Source organism: Neopelma chrysocephalum, unplaced genomic scaffold, assembly GCF_003984885.1.
Source record: "Neopelma chrysocephalum unplaced genomic scaffold, ASM398488v2 Primary Assembly neopelma1_22, whole genome shotgun sequence".
Taxonomy (NCBI): domain Eukaryota; kingdom Metazoa; phylum Chordata; class Aves; order Passeriformes; family Pipridae; genus Neopelma; species Neopelma chrysocephalum.
The window spans coordinates 28,792,042-28,809,822 of NW_020897689.1; the positions used below are offsets into that span (position 1 = coordinate 28,792,042).

The window sequence follows — 17,781 nt, forward strand, 5'->3', positions numbered from 1 at the left end:
CGCAAGCAAGAAGGTCTGCCAAAGGATAATGTTGCAAAAAACGTATGATTTGAACCAGACGACCCCACTCCCACACACTGGAAGAATTCCCCATCTGAACTGCAAGACACAGGAGTTCTCAGTACGAGTTTACAGCTCAGGGTAGTGGGAGCAGCCCTTGCTGCCAGCTGGTGTGTCCCAGCACCTGCCCCGGCCATACCCTCTGACTGCTACAAGGGCTGTCAGCCCTTGTACAACTCCAGCTACCCGTATCCAGGGAGGGGACTTGTGGGGGATAGAGGTGGGCAGACATCAGGAGAATGGCCAAGACTAAAGGATGTTGCATCCTATAACTTCTAATGCTGTTCCTCAAGTCGTTTTGACTTGTCAGCCGACTCCTCCCTAGACAGTCCAAGGTGCACCTCCACCGGCTCCCATCAGGGCTGCTCCATCCACCCAGGAGGGATGCACCGAGATCACTAGGGAGAGACCAATTCACTGTGAAACCAGGGCTCCTCAGCACGGGCCTTCCCCTTCCCAAATCCTCTGCTGAACTCCCCCATCCAAGAGAGGAACCACAGCACTGTCTAAAGTTCCCCTGTGGAGCGGGAAGGGAGCCATCAGGATGGCTGTAGTCTTGTTCAGCCACAGCTCAGCACATGACCAAGGAAGTTGGTGGTCTAAGCATTTTGATTTGAGAGTTGGAAATACTGCATCCCAGATTTCTGCACCAAGGAACATCATTTGCCAAGACACAAGAGAGATGCCTGGGAGTCCTGATGAGCTCCTGTTGCTGCAGCCTCCCCCTTGCCCAGCACCTCACCCCGGTACTGTGAGCCCCTGCCTTGTTTTATCACAGTGTGGGGCCTCGAGGAAGATGGGGGTAGGACATCTCTGCTGACAGTGCTGCTTACAGGAAACAATGTTGTCAGGCACAAAAATCCAGAAGGTGACTGGAAAAAAATTAAAATAAACCAAAGGAAAACACAAAACCCCTCAGTCAAGGGACCAGAAGAAACTGTGAAATAAATGACCAGTGAAGGTCAGGTGAAGATCAAGTTAAATTTTATAGTACAAAGAGAAATGACCCAGCCCCTATTTGAGCTTTGGTTGCCACCTTACTCAAACCAAGTTTTATTTGGGTTCTTTCTTACACCAGAAACCTGAACTGACTAAAAAATAACTGAAATTTCTTTTGATGCTCAAACAAAGGACCTCTCCTCTTCTCAGTCCTGTTAAAAATCATGCAGAGAAATGTGCTCAGTACCTTCCATTATCCCAGTCATGATCCCAAACCAGCAGTTAATCCCTTTAAAACATTTCCCACACAGAAACACTACTACACCTCTGCAGAAATGGGGTCATGGAATTTCAAGCAACCATGATCAGAGAGCTGCAAGATGTTTTAACATCTGGTTATTTATCTCTGCTAAGTCACAGTGTATTTTAATTATCTAGATGTAGTCCAACCTCAGCAGCAATTGAACCTTAAAATAATCCCATTAACTTGGGGCTCTTTATTTATTTTTCTGATCTAAATAAAAAGTGAAGTAAAGGTTAATTAAAGCTAAAAGGCAGAGTCTGAAAGCACTTGGGGGGGGGGATGATTGGGAATATTTTAAATGAGCTTTCCTGTCATATTTTCATATTTTAAGGAAGTCTATGAGTATGTCCTAACTCAGCATGTAAAGATTAATCACTTTAAATATACTTACCAGCACAGTCAGGGAGACAAGCCTTCCCCATCAGTATCAAACAGAACTGACAGGAGAAAGTGTAACACAGAACAAGCTTTTATCTATCTGCCTGACTCAGACTCCCCATCCTACGAAGACGAGGTCCCTAGGCTGAAACCAGGTCAGAAAACATGAGCATTGCACACCAGATCCCCCATTAAAGGACAAGGAGACCTTGCCAACAGGAAGGAACCCAATCAAATGTAGGAGTGTGCCTGAGCCATGGGACAGACTTTCCCATCCTGCCCATCCACTACCAATTCCAATCAGCCATCTCTGGTGCCCGACCTCTAACAGTGCAGGGAAAAGGGGATGAGCACTAACGAGTCTAACAAGTAACCCCGCTGTTCTGCAGTCCTAATGAACGTAGGATCTTGTCCACAGGGCCAGGAATTTGTGCAACAGCATGAAATCTGCATGAAAAAGTGGCAAGGAAATCCTGATGGGTCTCTGGGGAGGAACAACCAAAAAGAGAGAATCTGCTGCAAAAACATAGCGAGGAGGAGAAAGGTAGACAGTGCTGTTACCAGGATATGGGAAAAAAAGGGATTTTCTGTGAAGAATTCTCATGAGTAAGCTCTAAGATGAGCCAAGAGATTAAATGGAAATCCATGAAAATCGCTTGTGAAGAACCAACCTGGTATTCTACCAAGAAGACGGGGATAGAGGTAGGATACAGCTTCTGGGAAATCACGGACCAACAGATGCTAATTGGGGAGCCACCTCATTTTCTGCTTAGGAAACCCTGACCAAAAGAGAACTGAATTGAGATATAGAGCTCGAATCTTTCTTTAGGGAAGACACACACAATGTAATTCAGCGGGATCTCTGGCAGCATCTCCCAACACTGCCCCCCGCCAGAAGAAACAGCTCCCTTTTTCCCTGCTCAGAACAGAGATGCACATTCCCCCAAAACCCATATCTGTAGGGAAAAGTGGAAGCTTGAATTACTGACATCGCTAACGCTGCCAGCATGAGAAAATTCCCTATCATAGTTAAGCAATAGACTCCACATCCCTCAGGCTGTAAATCAAATGCTCTTGGGAAACGCTGAGAATAAAGCAAGTCTTTCCTTCCCTTCCGCTTCTTGGGAATCACCAAATGAAGCAGAAAAGAGGTAGACAGATCCATGGCACGCTGGATGAAAGAAAAAGGAGAAAGACAGCTATTTCTCCTCTTCCCTGAAGATGATCCTTAGTTGTTACATGTCAGGGGAATTCAGGCACTCCGCAACTGAAAACACTCCGTCTTTCTTACGAAAAAGCCTCAAACTTTCCCTCCATTTCACAGGCCTGCACCAGCATTGCATAAATAAAGCATCCAGAAGATCTGTCTCATTTTTCAACATAGAGGTGTTTTACCTTTAAATGACTAGGAAATACTTAAAAGGATCAGATATAATCCTTCATTTTACTGGACTGGTGGAACAGTATATATATAAGTACAGTGATGGAATTAGGTTGGCCCATGTTAATTCTGGACTCCAAAAACTAGGACTTAAGTCCCAATACTCTCCCAGTGAATCCTGTGCTCCACTCACAGTTAGAGGATGACCTGAAGTATCCTCTGGTCTGAACAAAGAGCCGGTCCCTTTCACCTCAGGAATTGCACACATGATCCAACTACAATTCAACTGTCATTACACTGAGGCAAAAAAAACAGATGAGAAGATTTATTTACTCTGAACGGAACACAGAAATCAACTGGACTTCGGTGCATATTTCTAAAATGGGAATCATCTGGCCTGGGAGAGAATGAGTTACTTTTAGGTATTCTCCTTATGGCAGCAGGGAATCAGAAATCCTCCTGCCCGAAGAGCTCACTGCTTCCTGACAGCCTGTTACCACCCACAGTGCTGTCACACTGCCTAGTCCTCGAGGGATTAAGCCAATTTTGAAAAGAAAAAGGGACATGCAAAGGAACAATTATAAAAAACAAACAAACAAAAAAACAGATTAAAAATACTCACACACAAAAAGCCCAAAATAAACAAAAATCCAAACACAAAAATCCCCAGGCTTAAAAAAAATAAAAATCAAACAAACCCTCCAAAAACCCAAACCCACCACACTTCAAGGCAGAGATGACTCTGTATCTTAACCACCTCCACGGCTGTGCTAGGAGTACAAATGCAACCTCTGGGGAGTAAATAGCAACTTCCTGTTTACAAGAAAAGAAACTGCAAAAAAATCTATTTTCCCAAGAAAACAGAAGGGAGAAAAAAAATAAAAAAGAGACACCTGCCTGAGGCTCAACTGCCAGGGCATCAGGTACCTGACTGATAAATGAAAGTGTTCTGCTACAATGCATCAAAGACAAGCTGCCACAGCCATTTCTACCTCCTCAGGGAAAAAAAATGCTTCACACACACTTTGGGTTTCACAGGCTGGAAGAAAGGTGATTTAAGCAAGTTGCCCCTGGAAGACACAGGAGATCCGGTATCAGTAATTTTAAATGAGAGGAAGCAAAGTAGTCAACAGACTGAAGGCAGGTTAAAGGCAGTTTGACTTCACGGTTTCCTGTAAACCTGGACTGAGGTGGATATTCAGACTTACTTCCAGCCAAGATGCCATTTCATGCTGCAGTAACAGGTTGCCAAGCACAACAGGGATGCTTGGAAGAAACTACCAAAACTTCAGCTACACAGTCAAAGTACATCTATGCTGTAGTATATTCCATGTCAAAATGCAAAATTCTTCACAATCATTAAGCAAAACCTTTGCCCCTGAAATAACCATCGAAGTGTAGAGAACTGAAAGAAAAAGGCCACTTAAATTTCAAACTTATTCTTTTAATGGCTTAAAAAGGTCACAAGATTTTTTTCAATCTTATTAATAAATTTTATTTGGACAAGTAGAGAACAACTTGTATCACAACAGCTTTTAAACAACATGATTAAAGACTGCAGCACTCCAAGGAGGCTCACAGATATGTACAGTATATGAAGAAAAAAGTTGCACCTTCAGAGCCGATCATGATCAAGTTAAAAATACCTGACTTAAAGTACATGTGCTAATAAATTTCCTTTAGGTCATGACCAGCATGAAAATAATTAGGACACAGGTACTCAGCAAAGTTTTCTGCTAATGGGTACAGCAATATGCTGCATTTAAGGATTAAAATCAGATTCTAGTTTAGTGTTAGCACTGAGCCCTTAAGAGAAATCCAAATTTCTACTTTTCCCCATTTACAAACATCAAAGCTATTCCCACTTGAGGGTGTGCCCAGCTGCACACAAATCAAGTCCTTGAATGATAAAAACTTTTAGCGCTAATACTGGAGGTCTCACGTCCCGGTACAAATTTGCCTCTCCGGCCATTCCGTCTATCAGTTGCTACAGAAAATACTTGCTAAGTTAACTCCTCAGGAGAAACAATGCAGGTCTCTGGAAATCACATCCTTTCTACAATGAAAATGATCTGCCAATTCAAGTTTCATTTGTTCAGGAAGACAGAAGATTTAAGGCTTCGGTGGCAAAAATAATCCTCTGAGCAGTGTTTTTCTAAAGTCAAGCTGACATAGGTATGTTTACTTTTTCTTGACTTAAAAATCCCTGGTTTAGATAATATCCACCTTTTAAATCTGGCAAGAAATCCCTCCTTCCAAAGAGGTTGTTCTAAATCAACCATTTTAGAAGCATTTGAGGATAGTTTAATTTTTTTTTTTTTAATTATAGCAACATTTAGAACTCATTAATAAGTTGAAGAAGCAGTGCTCATGGCATCATCCGCAATTTTGGTACTGGCAGGGTGGATGCTTGCAAAATACTTGACGTCACTGTCCTCATCCATTTGAAGCGCCATAATTGTCTGTTCCACAGCTTCTTGATGAGAGTTGGCAGAATTGAGAAAATATTCTGTAAGAGAAAATGCACAAGACTTATGGGAGGAGAAGACAGCAGATGGTTCAACGCAAACCTCAGCATACTACCATGAGATACAAAATTTCAGAGGACAATGCACATTTAACAGTCAAACTGGAATATCTGGGCAGGCTCAAATATGTCTGAATATACCTATGAATTCATCTTTTAAAAAATTTCATTCCATCTTACAGAGCACAGTTTCTCTACTGGTGCTGTTCGAGTACAGGATTTCCATGGCTCTTCAGTACAAAAGCGTGACAGACTCCATGGCCAAAGAGGAAGAAAAAACCTGCAAATGACTCAGGAGGAGTGTGCCTGTATTTGGGACAGAGAGAAAATACCACCAGCTCGTGGCCATGCCACTCCATTTCACTGCAAGCCTTGTCAAATGATTATCAAATGATAAAACTAAGATAACATGAAATAAGAGTGGAAGAAGTGCCAACATCTGACTGTTTTCATAAACTACAGAACACAAGGTGCACAAAAGCAGCTTAACTGCCAAAAGCTCACAGGAAGAGCAGTTTAGGTCTGAGGTTTAAAAACTCCTGAACTTATTTTTTAAATCTGCCTTTCAAAATCTATCCAACATCCCTAATCATACACAGAACATCTCTGAGGCAGGGGCTACACAAAAATACCAATACCACAGGACAGCAGGAAGAACAGTGAGATCCTTGGCACAGTTAACAAAGGATAAATCACTGCACATCAACTGATTCATCTTAACTGTCTCCTTACGCTTATTCAGAGTCTCCAGCATGCACAAGACAGCTCACAACAGCCCGGTGCTCACTGTGTTGGCATCCTTTGCATTGTCCAGTATTTTGAGCATTCTGCATTTTTCTACAGCAGTCCTTGAGCCAGTGCATGATTTTGAGAATGAAAGTGACCAGAACTGGATGAAGTGTTCCAAGTGTGGACACTGCTGTTTTACAAAGTAGCATAATATTTTTAATCCTGTTTTCCTTTACAGTGGTTTGGACTCTGAGCATTGCTGACTCCTCTGGCACCTGCTATGCACCAGGGATGCTTTCCTAAGCCTTTTCCAAAGTCTGTAATTTGAGAGTTGCAGCTTATTTCCCTGAAGAGAACCCACAGAAGCTTTTTTCCCCACTGCTACCATAAAATATAAAAACCACAAAGCAGCCACCTCTTCTCGCCCCGGTGAGAAAACAGACAGTGAATTCGTATGGAAGGATTTTTCTTTCTTACTCTTTTTACACAGAACATCAACAGATTTTTTTTAACCAAATAAAGGGCACTGCTCAACAACTTCACAGTTGCTAGTTGTTCATTTCTGTTTTGAAATGAAACTAGCTCCTTCAAGGAAAATGACACCAAAAGAAGAGGCTGGCATATGAGCAAGAACTTATATTTCCTCAGCATTACAGAACAGCAGGTCTGACATCACAACAAGGGTCATGGTTTTATCTCAGCCAAGGTAACATGTCACGCCAAGGAGAATGTAAAAGCAAGAGCAGCCCACATTTGATATTGTTTCTTCTTTTCCAGCTGACTATAGGAAAGTGAAGGAACAAAAAATCCCCACACAGTCAGCCCATTGCAACTCTCTGCCACTAACCTTTCTCTAAAAGGGTTTGCTTTAATGTTTTCGCGAGCAGGACTCGAACATTTGGAACCTTGTCAGATGCCAAGTGTAGTAAGTGTGGTAACAGATGCACAGCAAACTGGTCCATGGGCAGGCAGTCATCTTCACTGATAGTCTGGCAAGAACACAGAAGCAATTTCACTAAATTTCACCACAGTGAGGATAAAATCCCAACACACAGTCAGAGCTAACAGATCCTATTAACTTCATAGCATGGTTACAGTAGTTAGTATCCACAAAGGTTTAAAATATGGTACAATACTTTCTAGCACAAACCTATACATAATGAAGCAAGTTAGAGTTGAGGAAATTCAGGCTCGGTTACAAGCCCGATAAAGTCTGGAACTTACCTTTTTTTTCTTTTTAATGACTGTACTATTTGAAATCACGAAAGAAAAGTAGAAGACCTTTTCAATCCTTCTCAAGATTTAGTCTTTGTTTTAACTGGGTACTATACTAAAACAAGAATGGTTCATCTCAATAAATATCTGTTGTACCCAACCGTGTTTCTCTAAGGAAGTTCAAAGCTCACATTACTCCAAATACTTTTAAGAACTGTCCCACTTGGGCAGCAGCCATGTTGGCTCCTAATCTGCACCTCTGCTACACCCTCCAAATTTGACCATTTCTGTGTGACCCCAGCTAGTTTCAACTCTTCTGCTTATGTTAACCAAGCTGCACAAGTCAGCTAAGGAGGTACAGGTAGCTCCTGCTGATTGATTTCTAAAGGGTAACTCAAAAGGATGGTGGGCTACTGCAGAATATTATAAAAATCAACAAAGCTCAGGGAAACTTCTCAACTCAGGGATTATTTTGCTATGTTTCTGCCCTATATTAAATATCAGAATTGATGACCTGGTGCTAATATGCTAAGCTAAAGATGTATTCAAGCTCATCTGTGGAGAAACACAGGAGAAAGCAGCCATGAAACTATTCCCTTGGAAACAAAGTTCTCAAATATTCATTAAAATACTGTCAAAATTCAGCTGGAGAGTTTCAGTTGCCATGGCCCTGTAATCCTGGCCACCACCATCACCACCTCCCAAAACCAAAACGAAACCAAACTAAAAAGACATTTCACCTGGCAAATAAAGACAAAAGTTTGCCGACCAGACCATTTGTGGCATCTACAGAACTTTTCAACAAGCTCATTCATGAGGTCTACCACGAAGATTGATGTTGAAGCCATGTACAGCTTTTTTACCATCTCACTAACCTTGAAGAAATAAGAAAAAAAAAATTAAATTTTTTTTTCTGAGCACCAATGCTCAGAAGTTTGAAATCCTAAATTTATTTAGATTGCTTTACCAGCTTGTAGGAAATCCAACGGACAGAAGACACTTTGTCTGCACAGAGGCTGAAAGCAATAGGTCGCAAGTAGTCATAGATGTCTCTGGCACTGTACAGGTCAAGAAGCAAGATCAACTGCCTACAAGATGGAAGAAAAACCAAACAGAGCACATTATAAAAAGAAAAAAGGTAGCTTAACTGAATATCATAATTTATATGATAACACATCAAATATGCAATGTGGCTGTAATAAAATTACTGGGAAGTAAAATCTTCTATTTTTCAGTGCCATCAGTTTGACTATGGGTCACTTGCAAATATTAAATTGCCACTTATTCACAATACTGGCAAAACGCTGTGTGAGCTTGAAGAAAGAAAAGCTAGGGCAGAGGCAAGAGACCAAGGCTACATTTATCAGGGACCCTGATAACAGCTACAACGTAGGTGCAACACAAGGAGCCAGCTGTAACACTGGGCACGCACGAACATCTGAATACCTGGTAAAGACATCTCGCACATAAAACACATGTACAGCTATACAGCAACCCCTCTGACTTAGTTTGATAAGTATCCTCGGTCACTTAAGTACATTGATTTATCAATAAACTTGCTCTACTTCAGAGCGTACTGGACAACTGAGAAATTACCAGTCTTCTTCAACTCGTAAAGAGTTGATTAAGATTTCAGCAGGTTTCAGACATTAGTACATGTCACGGATGGCAGAGAGTATGTCAAAAGAAGTGACATGACACGCTACAGGCAGTCGAGAGAACATCTTCATGCCAGCAGTAACAGGTAAGTGATTTGTAGCTGCTGAATCAAAATCACACTCAAATGTAGTAAAACCATTATGATCAGTTGTTAAACTAGGTTTCTCAAAATTTAATTCAATAGACACACTGTAATTAGTCATTACTGTATGTTCCTTTCATTTTTCCTGCTAGAGAAGCCCCGGCCACAGCCTCTCCCCGCAGGGTAAGTGCTGCAGCCTTGACCACCTTGGTGGCTGCCTGCTGAACTTGCTCCAGTTTATCAGCACCTTCCCTATACTTTCACATACATCTCTTTGTCTGCTCAGATGAAGTCCAAGGTCCACTACACTGCTACTCACTTCTGTCAGTCCCCTCGAGTCCCTATCTCCTCCATTTCATAGTCATGAATTCAGCCTACCCATCAAATACAGCAACTGGGAGTCAAATAGCCAGAATACTTCTAACGACTGCAAGATCAACAGATGTGGTCTTAACTTTTGGCAGCTTCCCTTTTATGGAAAGGTAATGCTTTCAATATACAGTGATGGGAAAAAAACATTCAAGCTTCAACTATTATAGGTGATATACAACTACTGGGAATTTCTAAGCAAGGGGATGAGTAGAGTAAGGGCTATCTACTAATGAGAAATGAAATTAAGAATATTACAGTAAAACATCTATTACATTATTTTCACAATTTTAAATATCCATAACAATAAAAACGAGTATTCAGAAAACAACATACTCAGCCAGCTCAGCACGGAAACGCCAGTTCCTGCTGTTATCAGTCACCAGGAATTCCTGAAGTTGATAAAGATACTCTCGTCTTTTGTCAACGTGAAGAAGCTGTAACAGTAAATATAAACATACATAAAGAACTATAGGATACAATCACCAGATAGAACAAGAGTTTTAAAATACAGCTAATGAAACACCTATCTTTATTTAAAAACCCCAAATCTTTAACAATGGTGTTGCCTTCCTGGGCTAAACCTTAAGGGTAAAATCACATGGGGCACTACTGAAAGCAAAATCTAATCTAGCCTCTACTTTTACTCCAGGAAATGAGAGGCACAGGCAGTAAAGATAGTTTTATGATTTTTGTCTTTCAGCTCCAAAAATGAAGCAGTTACAGAAAAACTTTTACAGAAATTTGACAAGTTGCATAGAGAGGTTACAGCCACCAAAAAAATCATCCACTACCATCTATATATTGAATAAACATGCACAAACAAGGCTCTTAAGAGAAAAGAAAGTATCAGCAACACAGATCTCCTATAAAATATATTCTAGTATTCAACAGACATCTCCAGAGATTCCCACAAAAAGCTATACCGGTGCTATGTTAAAAAGTAGGTGCATACAAGGGAATTAATCACTCATAATTGCACTTGACCAGAGTTGAACACAGACATACCTTCAGAAAGTCATGCAAGTGCTTAAGCACACCTATCCTGACTTCATCCAGGTCTTTCAAAAAGCCATTGAAGACAGGAACTAAATCTCCAGCCGTAAGCTGGTCTCCAAGGATGACAGCAAGTTCATGTATAGAAAATGCCAGTGTCCGCCGAACCTTCCACTGCAACATAAATAAATTAATGTTATTGATCTGAAGTGCTCTATTCTAACCTGAGGGTCAGTATCCAAGCTGGACTCCCAGCAAGCTACAGTACTGACAAACATCTTCAAAATGTCTTACGTAACAACTGAAAGTTAAATTGGAAATTTAAAAGAAAAAAAAAAAGGATGAAAGAGAGGACAAATGATCAGGTATCATCTCTTCCACCTGAATATCAAGGAACCAGGCAAACAGAAGTAATGAAAATATTTTAACTTCATGGATGCCAGGAAGGAAGATAGTATTCCTTACTTCAGTAGTCTTGCACACATTACTTTTTGCTTTAAATTCTTTTGTATAAATTAGTTTCAATGACTACTCTCTCCCTCATTTAATTTATAAAGCAGAATGAAATATATATGCCACAATATTTCAGCTGCGATATTTTAGCTTCCATAATAGGTAAAGTTTCTTCCACACTGAGTGCTCAGTAGCCCAAGACCAGTAGAGCTTTTAGACACCCTAAATTGAGGGTGCACTATTTTAATCGAGGAGCTATTTCAAATAAGTCTTTTAAAAATAAAAGAGCATCTATTCTCTAGCCAGCACTTTCCAACTAGCCTGGGTACTGGTTTTTTGCCCTGGTTTGGTGATTTGATCTTAATTCAGATTAGACTGGCAATGAAATCCAGACTGTTTTGAACAAAGGGTAATTTGTTTTTCTCGTGTTTTAAATTTATTAACTGTTTGTTTTTAATGGCTGCAGAAGAGTTTGGAAAACATGAGCAATAGCCATGTAAAAATTGTTCACTATGTATCACTGAGAACTGCTGCTCTGACATAGCAAGCAGCAAGTTCAAGAGAGGTGAAGTAGTCTGAGAATATTTAAAAAAATGCAAAGAGCATCTCCAAAAAAGGAAACAAGGGAGGACTGGGAAACAACTGCGAACCAACAGCAAAATGAACAAAGCCACCTCCTTACCACCTGACAACGAGGAAAATGGTGCTATTTCCAGCATTTGTTTTTAAAGCGGCAATGCTGGGTGGTGACAAGTGATGTTATTCCTTTATGACTAACTGGATGCAGCACCAAAGGCCTGGCGTGAGGCTGACTCACTGAGCTCCAGACATGCCTGCAGGGGCAATGTCTGCTCGCAGAGCAGCACAGCCCAGATTCTCATACCTATGAGGCTCCCAGACACCACACTAAGATCTCAAGCAAGCAGAGGAAATCGGAGACCACTCCTCACTTTCCTACTGGAGATACACCTCCCACTCTAACCACCCCATTTCCTTACTACCTGAGCACAACACACCCCCAGCTTCTTCTGAGACAACCATTACACCTTCATTCCTTATATAAATAACTAACATCAGCAGTGGAAAGCTCCATGTAAAAAGCAGGGCAACCCAACTCAGTAAACAAGAGAAATCACCACAGAGGTGCAGACTGTTCATTGTCACATCCCAGAAGTTCAGATCATTTGCTGTGAAAGTTGCTTGAGCTTACCTGCATGTCAGAGGCCAGTGTCTCATAGGTGTCTTTCAGACAGTGCCAATTCTGCCTGCCCAGTGTCAGTGCCACCCCTGGCAGGCTGTAGGCACAGTGCTTGGCAATCTCGGTATCGACTGTTTGTGCGCGAGATGGATCAGTCATTGATAAGTACTGATCCAGCAAGGCTTGAGGTACAACATCCTGTAGGCAACAAAAGGGTAGAGCCTTTATACTATTTTCAATTAATCCTCATAAGGCTTACTAAAATTCCAGGGCACGCTGTCAGAAAAAAAAACAAACATTTTTTTCTACCATAACTATAGAACGTTACTTAATTACAGTGTCTTAATAAGAGCACAAAGATTTGGTATTTCCTAATTTCCACCAAAAGGTTCCAAAGAAACTATGACATGACTGGGGGCTATTTGAAAATATACAGATCCACAGAACAGATGAACAAGTGGATCACAGTTGTCTTAGGGAGAGCAGGAAATTAAAAGACCTACCTCCCTGCAAACATTCAGGCTCATGGGTTGTGCAAACTGGCCATTTTAATCCATCCATAATAATAGGTAAAACAGCAAATGATGAGATTTGCTCAAAAAAACCTTTCTAATTCTCCCAAAATCTTGGGAAGGTGGAGAGAAGAAAACTAAATCAAAATGCCTCGGGGAGGCAGGGAGCAGAGTATAGTGTGTTCAATATTGCTTCCAAACTCCCTGAATAGTCAACAGGAAGGAAAAGGCCTCTCCAGAGACAAAGAGATCTCCAATGAAGACTAATCCTTCTGTCTGCTGAGAAACTAAAGCATCTGAATCAAAATTTTGTGAAAATCTCTTTGCATTGACTTCACCACTATCTTTGCACTGACTCTACTAAGGGGTGCACAAGAATATTTCCCTGACACAGCCCTGCAATAGCTTTGCTGACAAGAAACAAGAGGGACTGAGGTTCCCACTCAAGGAATCACACTGTTGCACGGTGGCACACTTAATGCTAAACTATGTAACAACAAACATTTGATTCCTTAGGGGAAAAAATACCAGAGAGACAGCTGGAGCTCAATGAAACAGTTTCACAACTGTTCTGCAAGAAGCTATCATGGGGTGGGGGCGGGTCCACTCAAATCATGTAATTTAAGAAATCCTCTTTCCTCAATAACCTAATTTCCATTACAGCACTGCTTCCACAGAAAATTAAACCAATGAAACCAGAGCCTGAAAATCTATGACAACTGTTACCTCATATCAAAAAACTATTGCAATCTCTTACGCATAAATATAACAGAAACAACCGCTGAACTAAGACATTATCTCTGGAAAGAAGGAATATTTTAAAACTACTTAAGAGGTTTGCTCATTTAATAGAAACCATATCACATCAGGAATAACTGAAAGAAAAGGATAAACGTGATCCTCATACACATAAAAAGAATTCCACTTATCTAATACACATAAGAAAACCAGAAGTCACTTTCGTTTACCTGTACTTTGGATTTTCTTTCTTCTTCAGGGCTGAAACTACTGTTGGTGCTCAAATCTGAATCATTATGAATATAGTGAAGTGTAGAATCCATACTCTGTGAAAAAAAGAAAATAAAAGGTCACACAAAATACACTCTAGGGTTAAACACAAAAGAAATATCAACATCAGGAAGTGTTGCCCTAACCTCAGTCTTTTTTTTAGATTAAAGGAAAATATGTTTTAATATCAAATACAATTTTGCTACAGCCCAAAATCAAAAGATAAATCGCTTTGCTTTCAAACTGAGGCTCTTCTTATTCTGCTCCATTTTGGTTCTTATGGAATGAAAAATCACAAGAGAGGAGTAACTTTTAGACTGCATTAAGGAAAATGTAACCAACATATGGGTCACAGTGTCTGTCCCCTGAAAGGAAAATGAGAAAACACCTGTACCCAAGTTTTGTTGGATTTGTTGCTTTGGATTTGTACTAGAAAAAGGTCAAAACAAAGCCACCCTCACAGTGGTGAAGAGTAGAAGGTGAAGAGTAGAAACTGATGAGTCTTATGCTGTTGCTCATTTCCTAGAGGTGACTATTCTACAATCCCCTCTATGGATAAGCTTCACCTTATAATATGGAGTCCTAGTTGGCCATAGCTACTGACAACAGTCATAACCTCTCTCATCAGTTCTATTAAAATAATTTTTAGCAATCATTCAAGCATCCTGACTACATATCTGGACCTTGAAGATAAGGGCTGAGACTGTTTCAGAATTCTGCGGAGCAGCAGAGGTTTCATATGCTGTGAGGAACTGTGCTGCTGAGGGGACGTAGCACTGTCACTTTCCATACAAGTGGAGCTCCCCAAATACAATGGACTTTGCATAATAAACCATGAGTTTCAAGAAGTATGCGATGAATATTAGAAAAGTAGATCAGGCTGCTGTGTGGTGGCACAGGACAAAGGCATTTTTGCTATATTTGAGCCAAGGTATCTATCTATTCACAGACACTGCAGGGCGAGCTCCCAGGGTCAACACAAGCAACGAGAACATGCCTACTCTACCAGCTGTTCAGATTATTTTGACAACGAGATTTTCCAGCAAACTATAGACTTCTTCAAAAAAGCCTCCAGGATACCATCTGTCTTCCTTGGTTTGACTTCAGACAGTTGCTTTTTCCTCTCCCATGAGCTGTTTTTATCTAAGAACTGGGCTGTAATTTTAGTTGCTGAGGTATAATTACAGGTGATAAAGACCAGGCAGAGCTGTGAGGCAACTGCATATTGCTGGCACAGCAGCCCATGTCACCCGCCAGGCTTATCAAGCAGCAGCAAGAAAGTGCCAAAGAGCCAAGGAAAGAACAGATCTGCAAGTAACTCCCCACCTAAATGTGTCCAGCAGCACACAACTCCAACTATAAAACCTCCAGAGGCTCTGAAAACCACCTCTGCAGGATTTTTAGTTTGACAGTCAATTCTTTCACCCTTTTTCAGCCTTTTGTTTGGCTGGGTTTTTCTCCCCAGAAAAAGAGATCATTTTCAGTATTGCCAGAAATTCACCAGTTTTGACCTCTTTCAAATCAAGAAATTACAAGGCTGCCAGCACACCCTATCCACAGTGCTTTTCATGAGTTGTTCAGGAGCACAGGAACAGAGGCTAGTCATCCATTCTGCTACAAAAAAATGAAAGGACTCCATCACGCACATTCTCTGCTACCCCAGTTCCAAAAGGCTAAGTTTAAAAAATACAAAATAAAAATCATACTTTATGGATTGAACTAAGTTGAAGTATGTCAGTATATATATATACACTGAAGATGAGAACATTTTTACCCAGCCACTTTTAAAGTCAAATAAGGATTTCAGAGAGGAAGAACTTCTGTACAGAACCACAGCATCAGTCAGTATTTAAGTATCTCTATTCCTGAAGATGAAGTTCCATCTGTACTTCTTCCAGGCACACACGGAACTGAGCATTTCAGAGAGCCAGGACATAGAAATTCAGCAGGGTTTAACCTGAAAGCTTCTTGTGTACCAAACTGGTGAACCACCACCTCTGAGATGCAAAATCTTTGTCATGGCCTTACAAATCCCTAAGGTGAGGTTTCCTTTAGCTCCTATTCTTAAAGAGAAATACTTGTGCCAGACAGGAGTGGACTGGTTTTAATGCAGTTTCCTTTCTTTTTCTTTTCATTCTTTTCTACCTCTAACAAAAAAAAAGAAGGAAAAAAGGACTCCCACACCCATCCACTGGGTGGATATGACCTGGGGAATTTCTTAAGGCTTACATTTCTTTACCAAACCTTTTAGAGAATGTTCAACCTAAAGAACATAAAAACAATGGCTCTTGAGGAAAAATAAAACATCTACCTTCAACAAGCAAGTTTCATGTCCCAAAATCTTACCGATTCACTCTATTACACCATTTATTTCATTTGAATAGAGAACCTCTTAGTAATACATAGCAATAACTCCTTCAGCAGCCAATACAGCTGCCGAAGGACAAGCAAAGTGCGTTTTGCCTGGTGGTATCTGCGTACAACTGAGCAGGCTGCATTCAAATAAAATACTTTAGCTTGATTTTTTTGTCAAGTGCCCAGTACCCAGTTGACACATTGCTATGCTGAGACTTACAAACAAAAAAACAAGCAAAGACAACAACAACAAAACCAAACCACAAAAAAACCCACCACCAACAAAAAAACCACTAAACCAAAAAAACCCAAACCACCACCTGTGAAAATCAGAGCTCTCTTCACTGCTAGGGGCAACAGTCTACTTGCTCAACAGATCACAGCTTGATTCCCAGAATTCTAGGTCACCTCTGTAATATCCGTTCACTTGTGAAATGAGGACTTGATTCAGTGCCAGTAACAAACAAGGAACTGACAGATTAAGAGCATCCTTTCAAAGCATAAAACTGAAATATGCAAAACCAACATATACCAGAAATGTGACAGGTTGTTACACTTTCTGTCAGCACCATACTCTGTAAAGCCACAAAACGTAGGACAAGTCCCTCTGAACAAACACCACCCTCACCACCCCCAAAAATTCTTAAGGACAGAGGATATATTTACACTGTCATTTTGCAGACAACAGATCCTATGATAAAAAAGCGTATCAAGCCTGACATAAAGGAATCAGGGCAGGTTGGTAATTTTGAAAAAAACCAACTGTATTTGTAGAGTTAAATTATGATTGTGTATAACCAGCAGTATCCAAGTATCAAATGTCACATTCCTAAACTCCTCATATGTTTAGATGGTAGTCTAACAGCTTAGGTGAGAAGTTAATTAAATGTCACCAAGAAACACTGCTCTAATTAAAGGATGAAAATGTTTGTACTGAACTGACACTAACTCCTAGATGTTTCAAAGACATCAACATTTCATCTGAAAATACCATTTCAGCAATATGACTGAACAAATCGCTGTGGTTTTATGGAGCACATTTTGAACCATTGCCTTCTGCATAGCCATAGCTTTTAATACCACCAGAGCTTGTGGCACTATATGCAGTGAACATGGTGGGTTTGGCTGACACACAGTAAAGAACAGAAAGAGTATCAAAATGCCACAACTACAGTCAGGCAGGGGGCAGTGGTGGGGGGCTGAAAAAGTAAGTACAAAATCCTTAAGATGTTACTGATTGCTAGAATCACTTTCTCTTTCAGCAGTCCACACAACATTTAGATTGCAAGTCCTGAACTTCACTTACGCAGACCAGTAAACTACTATAAATCATTTTAACAGGGAGCAAAGGGAACAAAGTACCTCATTCTCTGGGTTCATGTGGGGGCACTGGAGAAGAGGATTGTCTTATTATAAGTAGGGCTCTGTTTTAAGGAAGGCAATTTCACAGCAATAAACTGCAATAGCATTAAAACATCTTCAAATGTGACAGTCACAACAGAGATTTTAACAGAAACAATTTCAAAAATTTACATGGACAAGCACAGAACTGGCAAAAACAAAGGCACCCAACACAACTCATTTTATTTTAGTAGCTAGCACTTTAATGACAGCCA

General features: G+C 40.6%; 1 protein-coding gene across 9 annotated transcripts in view; it reads right to left on the minus strand.

Moving 5' to 3' along the window:
- Positions 1-4,546: 4,546 nt before the first annotated feature.
- The window catches only part of PPP4R1 (protein phosphatase 4 regulatory subunit 1), a 64,387-nt gene continuing 51,152 nt past the window's right edge, over positions 4,547-17,781 (minus strand). For all 9 annotated transcript variants that reach the window (XM_027676658.1, XM_027676631.1, XM_027676667.1 and 6 more), the window contains 8 exons: positions 13,771-13,866; positions 12,303-12,488; positions 10,652-10,813; positions 9,980-10,080; positions 8,501-8,621; positions 8,274-8,408; positions 7,166-7,307; positions 4,547-5,571 (listed from right to left, as the gene is read on the minus strand). In XM_027676658.1, coding sequence (XP_027532459.1) covers positions 5,408-5,571; positions 7,166-7,307; positions 8,274-8,408; positions 8,501-8,621; positions 9,980-10,080; positions 10,652-10,813; positions 12,303-12,488; positions 13,771-13,866 — 1,107 coding nt within the window. In that variant the 3' untranslated portion in view covers positions 4,547-5,407. The remainder of the gene's footprint in view (positions 5,572-7,165; positions 7,308-8,273; positions 8,409-8,500; positions 8,622-9,979; positions 10,081-10,651; positions 10,814-12,302; positions 12,489-13,770; positions 13,867-17,781) is intronic.